Below are 10,671 nucleotides of genomic sequence, written 5' to 3' on the forward strand. Positions count from 1 at the left end.
TGATAGGGCCCTTTCGGCTCTTGAAGTGGGCAGAGCTCCCCTAGTTCAGGTGGGGCATAGTCTCCTTAGGCTGGCTGAGGAGGAAGGAGGCCCGTGCTCTATCCCAGTAGCAACTCTTCAGCCCGCAGGCCTGCAGAAACCAGACCAGAGGGAGGCAGGCCGGTTACCGCGCCCACAGCTTTCCCACTGGCTGCGCTCGGGGTTTCAATTGCCAAGCCACACAGAGAAGATGCAGTCCCCCTCCCCCGGTGGCAGACGTGAGGGTGGGAAAGGTAAGGCCTGCCGCCCCAGCCAGCCCCCGGCGCTGCGCCCACACGGGGTGGGACTCGGGAGAGCCACCGCCAGCGCCCCGAGCAGACTGGAAGCACGTGCGGGAGGCGAGCAGCAGCCCTGGCCGGGCAATCCGTGCTGGGCACCCCCTGCAGCCTCCCCGCGCCCCGCACTGCGGAGACTGGCCGCGCCCCGCCTGCGCCCGAGCCGCCCCCGCTGCCAGGGGGCGCGCTGTTACTCCCGCCCGGGGCACAGCGGCGGCGGAGCAGACACGCGCCGCGGCAGCCCCGCCCCCACACCACGCGCCGGAGCCGGGAAACGGCGGGGCTCTTCTCCGTCCCCGCCCTTCGGAGACAGGAAAAGGGGGTGGGGCTTTCCTGGCGGGGCTTCCTCTTTGTCCCCTCCCTTCGCGGGAGGGTGGGGCTTTGCCCGGGGCAGGGCTCCGCGCGCTGCGCGTCGCTTCCGGTTCCGGCGCTGGGAGCGAGCGGGCGGGCGGTTTGAAGGCGGGGGATGGCGGGCGCGCAGTACGTGCCGCCGAGCGCGGGGCTGAACGCGTCCCTGTCGCTGCTGGAGGCGGAGAGCAGCCAGGGGCCGGCGGCGGGGGGCCTGGAGGAGCCGGAGGAGCTGCCCATGGTGTTCCTGTGCGCCGGCTGCAAGCGGCCTGTGGGGGACACGCTGGGCTGGGTGGCCAACGACGAGGAGACCGGCTGCGTGCTGCTGCGCAGTGAGTCCCCCGGAGCGTGCCCGGCTCCAACCCCTGCCCCGCCGCTGCCCGAGCCCGAGCCTGTTCCCGCGGCCGGTGGCCGTTAGTGACGGTTGGTCCCCGTCTGTCTGTTGCAGGCGCCTCCCCCAACGTCTCGGTGGAGAAGGAGCAGAAACTCTCCAGCCGGCCCGGCGAGTGCGGATGGTGAGTGACCGCGGGGCGGGCTCCGGCAGCCGGGGGCGCCCAGGGAGACGGGCACCCCCGAGTCAGGGCTGGGGTACGCCCGGAGCAGCCCCGCCCCGGCCCCCGCCTGATCCCTCGGGCGGGTCAGCCTGCACGGGTGCCGCTTAAGCCGGCGCCAAGCGGAACCCCCCGCCCCGCCCCGCCCCGGGGTCCGCTGAGGGCTGGTTTCGAAACCGCCGGTAAAGGTGCAGCGTTGGCCTCGCTGCTGAAGAGACTCTCCCAATCCGAAGGGTTTGTGGCTCGGTGACTTCAAAATTGCCCGCTGCAAAGCATCTTAACCCGGGAACAAAAGTGGAAGAAATTTTGTTCAGTTAGTTCATAATCAAAAAGGCCCAACAAATCTCAGCTGATTAATAAGCAAACTCGCCTGTAAAAACCCATATAGGGCAAGTGCAAAGGATCTTGCCGAATATGACATGAAACGTAGATACTGCTTGGGAGGGAGGCAGGGAGTTAGGAATAACCTAAACCAGACCACCCGTTTGGAAGTCAGTCTCATCTAGGATAGTCTAATGTGCTCTGCTATAGAGATGAGGAATGTTCCTTGCTAAAATCATGGTTAGGGTTCAAAGTTAGGGTGTATATTTGGAATACAAATGAAACAAAGATATATATGAATCTAGTCTAAGACTGGGAGTGAATGAATTAGAATCAATTTAAATGTTTTCTAAAGAAGTGGTTACATATTTGCTTACAGTATGATTGAAACTTTGTTCTGCTCTGGCTGTTCAATGACCCTTGGGAACATCTACAGATGCACCCCAAAACATCTTGACTACAAGCGAGACTTATTTTGCTTCAATGTTGACTCTGTTGAAAGGTAAGGATGAGACCTAAAGGTCCAAGTTGTCAGATAAATATGCTAATTGGTTTTTGCCTTTTAGATTGAGACAAATAGTTTGGGATCATTACTAACACTTTTAGCAATCAGATAACTGTGCAAAACTTGTGTTAGGGTGAGGATGGGGGTGGGTATTTGGAGAAGGTTATGGATTACTTCTCTAAATTCCTTTTGTTCAAGTGCAGTGTTTTCTGTTAATGTCTCCTATATCGCAGCACTTAAGTTGTGAAAACATTCTATGTACAGTATAATATTGCATAAAACCTGATATTTACATATCTTGGATGTTCTTTTATATAATACAACTCACAAGTGCATAAAATTACACTAGGTACCCAACACAAAAGCCAGAAGGTACCTCTACTTCCAATCTCATTCCAGAGACACTGCACATAGATACCACAGTGATTGGTCACTAAGTGCGAATGGATTCAGATCGATCTTAAGTAAAATTTGTTCCATTTAACCTCAAGGACAAAGTGAGCAGGATGACAATGTGGTGGTGAAATGTAGGTGTGCTGATGCATTGGCCTTATGCTTAAAGCCAGAAGTTCAGGTGCTGACATAGCTACAATTGTGGTAAATAGTGGTAAATAGTTGATTTAAAACATTCTTCAGTATCTAAATCCTGGATTAAGTTGTTTAACAGTGTGGACTGATTTTAAATCTCCCTTAATCTTGTTTTGCATTTGTACTTTTAATTCTTTTCCTAAGGCACGGTTCATTCTCATTGGTTGCTAACCATTAAAACAGGTTGATTTGCAACTAAATATAGCCTTTATGCTAAATTTTGTGCATTTTGCTAACTAGGAGAATACGCTATCTATATGTTTAACCAGTTATAGCTGAATATAAATTTATTTGAGAGTTCATTTTTTACTTGTGATATAAGCATTATTTCTGTGGAAATTCAGTTAAGATGCACAAAATAGTTAAATAAAACTACCTTAAATGTGCTGGATACGTAAGAAATTTGTATTAAAAGAGTTTTACATTTACAACTAACCTAGTAAACAAAGGAAGTACTAGCTTTAGTTAGTGAATTGAACTGATTTGTTCTGGTCACCATGTTCTTCATGAGTTTAGAACCAGCAGTTCTTCTTTGAGTGCTTATACGTGTCCATTCCCACATAGGTGTGTGTGTTTTCCCCGAGCACTGTTGCTGGAAATTTTCCCCCTAGCAGTATCCATCGAGTTGGGTCTAGACCACTCTGGTGCTGTGCGCACATGATGCTGGTATAAAGGGCCCTGCCAACCCCATTTCCCTTGCCTGTGACGGTTGGCTGGAATCCTTCATTGCTCTTAAACCAATAGGAGAAAATTGCCTTTCGTGCCTCTTTTAGTGTAAATAGTTGTTATAGTTTTAGATAGCTCGGATGCGTCCGCACTTAACTTGCAGGATTGTCTGCCTTGTTAGTGTCGGGGCATCCCAGGTTTCAAGCCCTGCACTTAGAGCTGTCTCAAGTGCCTGTGGGCAGTTCATAGGAAAGACCGCTGCCAAATCTGCAAACGCTTCAGTCCGCAGACCAAGAAGGACCAAGTGGCCCAACTGAAGGTCCTCATAGATGCAGCCTTAAAGACTGGCTTCGGAGCTGCGCTTGGACCCAGCACCAAGCACCTCAGCTTCAGTGTGGAACGTTTCTCCATTGACCTGGGACTCTTGGCACCTATTGCCCTCCCCCTGTGCCTAAGAAGAAATACCGCAAGCACCAGGTCTCCAGTGTAGACCAGGTCTCCAGTGTCAAAATCGAAGGGAGGCAGGGAGAGAGCAAGATCCGCTCTGGACTGCTTGTCTCCCCTGGCACCACAGCATCAGGTGTTGGCAAGTCCGATGCTGCTCTGACACCTACAAAGGAGCAATGTCAGAGTAGACAACATACTAGCCAGTTTGCGGTGCCGTCAACTCCTGAGGCGTTCACAGCAGCCAGGGACCATCTCACCCTACTGGTACTGGGATCCACAGAGGATCAAGACTCTGTACCACCAGTTCCACAAAGAGGCAGGGAGCCACCCCCTGAATCTCACCTGGTGCTGTGACCACTGTCTAGGCAGAAGCCCCTGTTATCAGCCACAAGATTGCCTCCTCGACTGTCTCTGGCTTCAAGCAGCACGACATTGCTCTGGTCTCCATACTACAGCTCAGAGCCTTGGTCAGGCTTGAAGGTCAGATCCTATTCCCCTCTGTGACATAGTTGACATTGCGGCTCTCTGGGCTTTTAGTACTTACCACGGTCCCATGTTCCACAGTACCACCAGGAGCATGGCCATAGGGCCATGACGATACAGTGGCCCTTTTGGAACCCTTGAGGATTTTCCTTCCTCATGGCACCCCCTCAAGGCACTCATACTCCATTGTTTCGGAGGTGAGAGCACCCCCGGCATTGTGCAGGGAGACTCCGGTACCGAGCCTTGGGAGGAAGCCCACTGGGCCTTGGCGGACACTGAGGAAACTACGGAGGCTATGCAGTCGTCCTGCACCTCTCCAGACAAGGCATTAGTGACACCAGGGGCCTCCCATCCACAAGACAACCAGAAATCCTCGTACTCCTTGTGAAAACAGGTAGCCTCCAACTTGAGTGTCCAAGTAGAGGTGGTCAAGGAGGTTGCGCATAGACTCCTGGACATCTTATCACCAGTGGGACCCTCTAGGATGGCCCTACCTCTACATGATGCCATCATGAAACTGATCAAGGCACTGTGGCAAGCCCTTGCCTCTCTGCCTCTGACAGCGAAGTGCACAGAGCCCAAGTATTTTGCACTGGACAAGAGGTCTGAATTCCCTTTTTTCTCACCCTCACTGGGATCCCTGGTGGTTGTGGCTGCCAATAAGAAGGACCACCAGGGAAAGACTGCTCCTATGCCTAAAGCAAGGGAACCAAAGAAACTGGACTTGTTTGAATGGAAAGCATATTCCACAGGGTGTCTTCAACTTTGCAAAGTGAACCAGCAAGCCTTGCTGGGTTTCTACGATTTTAATATGTGGGAGTCCATGATTAAACTCAAGGACCTTCTCTCACAGGACTCCATGCAGGAGTTTTCCTCCCTTGTCAAGGAAGGGAAAACTGGCTCGTGCCTTTCTGCATGCTGCTGATTCTGCAGCCAGATCAATGGCTACTGTGGTGACAATGCAGAGCAGTTCGTGGTTGCAGTCCTCAGGGCTACCTGAAAAGGTGAAAGAAATGATTCAGGACCTCCCATTTGAGGGAACATCAGTCTTTTTGGAGCAAATGGATCACAGGCTGCACAGCCTCAAGGACTCAAAAGCAACCTTGAAATCCTTGGGACTTTACGTGCCAGCAGGGTCGAGAAAGCAGTACAGGCTACAAGACAGGCTGCTACTTCTGTGAGCCTCCTACGCAGGGCCAACGTAGGAGGAAAAATATGGTGTTTAGACTCAGACCTCCTCCCCTGTCTTTGTCAGCAGGCCTCACTCAACCTGGACCCAGGCACTCGGGATCTCTTTTGAGGAGATGTTCCAGGTTGGCACTGCTATCCCCCCTGCATCGGATCCAGCTACCCCCCCTTATTTTCCAACCGCCTTTCCTACTTCTCGGATGCCTGGAATGAGCTCACATTGGACCGCTGGGTCCTTAACAATAGAACTGGGTTACACCATCCAATTTCTATCTTCCCCTCCATTCCGTCCCTCTTCAGGGACTCTTCGCATGAGCATCTGTTGCAACAGGAAGTCCAGTCCCTCCTTTGCATGGGAGCCCTAGCAGAGGTTCAGGTTCACATGAGAAGGAAGGGGTCTTACTCCATTACTTCCTAATCCCAAAGCCACAGGTGGGCTCAGACACATTTTAGACTAGTACCTCAAGAACTTAATGTTCTGCATGGTCTCCTTGGCCTCCATCATCCCCTTGCTGGATCCAGGGGACTGGTATGCCATCCTCGATCTAAAGAACAGTTACTTCCACATTTCAATCTTCCACTGCCACAGATGCTTCCTAAGTTTTGTAGCGAATCAAGCCTATTACCAGTTCCCGTTCTCCCATTAGGCCTGTTGGCTAATGAGTCTTCACCAAATGTGTGGCAGTGGTAGCAGCTTTTAAAAAAAAAGGGGGGGGGGGGAGTCAACGTCTTTCTGTATCTCTACAACCGGTTAATCAAGGCCTGCTCCAGAGATCCCATCCTGCCTGGGGCTTGAGCCTCATCCTATCAAAGCTCACTGGGCCCCTGTTTGAACTATTAGCATCATGCTCATTGTTACACCTTTCCTGGAAAGTGGCCTTCCTGGTGGCCATCACTGTGGCCAGAAGAGTTGTGGAGATCTGGGCCCTCATACTGGAGTCCCCATACACATTCATTGTTAAGGACAAGGTACAGCTGTGGCCACACCAGTTGTTCCTTCCAAAAGTTGCTTGACTACAGTGGAACTGTGAGACAATCGCTGGTATTCTACCCTAAACTGCATGCAAATAGAGAAGAACAGCGTCTCTACTCGCTGGATGCCTGGAGGGTCTTAGCTTTCTATGTGTAAAGGAGCAAGCCGTTCCGCATGTCTTCTCAACTATTCATAATGATAGCAGAAAGAAAGAAAGGTCTCTCCATCCCTGCACAGAGACATTCTTCGTGGATTACCTTGTGTATCCAGGAATTTTACAAGCTCACAGACATCCCGCCCCCGGCTATCCTTATAGCTCACTCTACAAGATCCCAAGCTGCCTCCATGGCTTTCCTAGTGCAAGTTCTGATTTAGGTCATCTGCACGGCAGCGACCTGGTCGTCCAGTCATGCAGTAATGATGCACTATGCCATTATTCAACAGGCTACAGAGGATGCTGGCTTTGGCCAGGCAGTTCTGCAGTTAGCCTGTCCTTAAACTCCAAATCCGCCTCCTGTATAACTGCTTTTGAGTCACCTATGTGGGAATGGACATGTGCAAGCATGCAAAGAAGAAAAAACAGTTACTTAACTTTCCATAAGTTGTTTTTCAAGATGTTGCACATGCCCATTGCAAGACCCATCCTCTGTCCCCTCTTTGGAGGCCATCATCAAGAAGAACCTGAAAGGGAGCGAGGTAGGCAGTGCCCTTTATACCAGTGCCCTATGCATGCAGTACCAGAGGGCACTAGAGCTGACCTGATACCAGTAGGGGAGAAATTTCAAGCAACTGTACTCAGGGTGCGCATGTACCTACATGGGAATGACACGTGCAACGCATCTCGAAGAACAGCAGTTACAGAAAGGTTAGTAACCATTTTCTCATTCTCTTATACCTAGTTTTTTATTCATAGGTTGGAAGAGGAAACAGTGTCCTTGTGTTTTGTTTTTTTTTTTCAACTCCCAACTAGTTTCTTAACTTTGAACGAGTCAGTCATTGAACTGAATTAGATTGATAAACTGAAATGAAGAAAATGTTCTCTGCACCTGCAGAAGAGGCTACAGCTGTTAAAGGTGGTTTAGCACTTCAGCAGACTGTTCCAATATAAAGAACAGGAGTACTTGTGGCACCAATTTGTTAGTCTCTCTAAGGTGCCACAAGAACTCCTGTTCTTTTTGCGGATACAGACTAATACGGCTGCTACTCTGAAACCTGTTCCAATATACTTATCCAGTGACTTCCACTAGTTCAGTGGTTTGAAATTCTTTAAAACTTCACAGCTTACTATTACTTTAATAGATCATAGTAAGTTGAGGCCTTAACATAAGTTAAGGCAGGGAGGGAGGGAGAGATAGCTCAGTGGTTTGAGCATTGCCCTGCTAAACCCAGGTTTGTGAGTTCAATCCTTGAAGGGGCCATTTAGGGATCTGGGGCAAAAATTGGGGATTGGCCCTGCTTTGAGCAGGGGGTTGGACTAGATGACTCTTCCAACCCTGATATTCTATGATTTTAAGTAGTCATAATTAAACATTTTACATTTTTTAGTTAAAATAAACCAGTATATGACTTAATTCTGTTTTTATTTTAAAAAAATCAATATTTTACTCTGTGATTAATAGCATGAGTTTTTTTGATCAGTGCAGCACTTCACTCTGTCACTGTCATAGAGAGCTACTTTTATTGCTAAATGGTCCTTTAAGTTGGCTTCCTTGTTTTGCATTATGACTGACAATCATGTGAACTGTAACTCTACTATATTAGTTACATCCTAGGATCGTCAGAAAAACAAGCTGTAACTGATGATGAACCTTTAACTCTTGAAAGTCGAGCTGGCTTAGAAGAGGCAATAGAAAGGGTAAGATTTCATTTTAAGTAATTCAGGGTTAACTACAATTGAGGAAGATTTACAGCCAAATCAATAATAATCCCACTTAATCACCTATGAGTTCAGCCAGAGTGATCTTAATTTTTATGCATATTATCATGTTTCATTTTTAGACAGTTAACTATAGCCTATTGTGTGTATGTAGTTCAGAATTTCCCTCTAGATACAGTTTTTACAAACAAAAAACTTTTCACTGATGCATTTTTGGATTTCTGACCAGCTTGGTTTGAAGCCATAGAGTAAAATAATTGTACTTGAAATATTTTTCCAGTGTTATACAACAGAAATACAAAATATTTTTAACTATGGAAATGCCTTCTTTTGAGCCTGTAGTCTGGGCTCCTATCATTCTTGCATTCTCCTATCATTCTATAATCTTGCAGCCAGGACAGTGTTGAAGAGAACACATGAACAAAACTTCTGAGAGAAGCTAAACTTGTGTTACAAAAGATGAACACAGTGAAACTTTCAGCCAAGTGTCAGATAACTCTAGGATAGTTGTGGTGGCTACATTGCTATAGTAGTTGTCAGAAGTAACTGAAGCTCCAAACATTATGTATCCTCTTACTTTTAGAGAGGATGGTGAGTAAAGATTGAAAACAGAAATGTAATGGATCTCCTGTGGTCAATACTAGTTATGTAGCTATTATTGAGCTAGCATTATGGTGTTGATTTGTTTTGTCTTGTAAATTCATATTTCTGGGAAACTATTTTTTCCAATTTATTTAACAGGCAGAAACTATACTGAAAGCACTGGAGGCAAGACTGTCTGTAGTTGAATCAAGTTTTGCATTACGTCATAACAGCTGAAAGAAACTTCATGTATGTAGCTTATTAGTGGGAACACTTCATGGAAAGCTTGCTTTTATAATCTCCAGAATCTGTTGGAGTGCTGCAAAAGCCTTCCAGTGAATAGCGCAAAAACTGCATCACTGACTTGTGGGATGATGTATGTGAAATTGAAATATTCCCTTCTGCTGACATCCATGCTACCTTTATGTATGGGGTTTTTTTCCTGTCTCCCGGCCCATGCTCTGGGCAACTTCTACCTAAAAGGGTAGTTAAATAGATTCTCCTGAAGCAGACTAGTGCTGTTTGGATTTCAGCTGGCATGACTCGTATCATGGTATAATTTGGGTAGGACTTTTGCCAGTATCTGAGAGAGTCATCCAGAATTATCTGCTGAACTGACATCTATTAAATTTTCTAAAACTAAAGTAACAAGCTAACCCTGAACTTTCTTAAATGATGATTGAATTGTTCATCATTTTGTTTTATTTTTACAGCCTTCCCTTGACCTGTGCTGCTAGGCATTGAGCAGTAGGATTTAAATGTAGCAGGTTCTGCATTCTAGCCTTGGGCTGGCCAGAATTTATTAACTTTCTTTACTGGAGACTTTAAAAACAAAACAACTTTGCATAGAACATCTTGGGGGAAAAATGCAGTTATTGTGGAGCTTAAAAAAATATTGTGAATAGCCCTTCAACCTTGTTTGAGATGAAGAACAAGTTTAAAATGTATGCTTAAATATAAGCTAAACTCAGTACATATAGTTAAGTGCTCTAGTCTGAGTGTTAACTGGTTCTGATATCAGTTTTGTAATTGTTTGATTTTTATTTAAAGGGTTGTGTTCTAATATCTTGCAAAACTTAGAATTAGTTTATAAATTTGTTTATGAAACAGATACTTGGACAATCAATGTAAAATGTTTAAAGTCTTGTAAATGCATTTCTAATAAAAATAAAGAAACTAGATCAATGATTTGCTGGCTTTCTTACTTCAAGACTAGATGCACTTTCTGTCCCTTGAAACTTTGTGCAAATTGTCAAACTACAACATTTTTGTTTCAAGTATAACCTAAGCTGTGGTAGTTAACACAGATTTGTCAGCAGGCAGCGACACACTCTATTCATAACCAATCAGTGAAAGCAAATCATGCTGTTTATCTCTCTCTTTCTGTTTCTCTTTCAAATAAACAAACACCATTTTATCTGCAAAAGGCTCTCTGATAAATTGAGTATATAGATTATAATTAGGCTATAACTAATTTGTGGCTGCATTGTGTAATGTACAACTCAAATTAACTGCTTCACTGAAATTATTTCCTAGTAGGAATTGCTGTACAACTTCTCCAAACTCGAGTGAAATTTATTTTCCTTCAGCATTAGCCATGTAAGATTTTTTTCTTCTGATCACAACAGTTTTATTTTTCCCTTACCCTTTTAAATACTCTTCTTGAGTTATCAACTGTCATGGCCCCATAGTGATTATTTTTGTCCCTCCTCAGTGTTATTTTACTGAAGTTGAACTTTGTGTCTTGTGATCAGATAATCTTTTAGATGCTGCTTCAACTGCTTTTCTGTTTGTTACACTGTTGGAGGGCATGTGCCCAATGCACTCTG

General features: G+C 46.4%; 1 protein-coding gene across 1 annotated transcript; it reads left to right on the plus strand.

Annotated features, from left to right (window-relative positions):
* The first annotated feature begins 738 nt into the window (after positions 1–738).
* Positions 739–10,030, plus strand: MIS18A (MIS18 kinetochore protein A). The gene is made up of 5 exons (XM_075133136.1): positions 739–994; positions 1,111–1,177; positions 1,914–2,036; positions 8,146–8,239; positions 9,002–10,030. Exons 1-5 carry the CDS (start codon positions 781–783, stop codon positions 9,077–9,079), a joined length of 576 nt encoding a protein of 191 aa, XP_074989237.1. The 5' UTR covers positions 739–780; the 3' UTR covers positions 9,080–10,030.
* The last annotated feature ends 641 nt before the right edge of the window (positions 10,031–10,671 follow it).

This window comes from Caretta caretta, chromosome 1 (genome assembly GCF_965140235.1).
Source record: "Caretta caretta isolate rCarCar2 chromosome 1, rCarCar1.hap1, whole genome shotgun sequence".
NCBI lineage: Eukaryota > Metazoa > Chordata > Testudines > Cheloniidae > Caretta > Caretta caretta.

Coding starts and splice junctions, on each gene's coding strand:
- MIS18A (XM_075133136.1), top strand. CDS start 781: ATGGCGGGCGCGCAGTACGTGCCGCCGAGCGCGGGGCTGAACGCGTCC. Junction 2,037..8,145: donor AATGTTGACTCTGTTGAAAG/GTAAGGATGAGA, acceptor CTACTATATTAG/TTACATCCTAGGATCGTCAG. Junction 8,240..9,001: donor TAGAAGAGGCAATAGAAAGG/GTAAGATTTCAT, acceptor TTTATTTAACAG/GCAGAAACTATACTGAAAGC.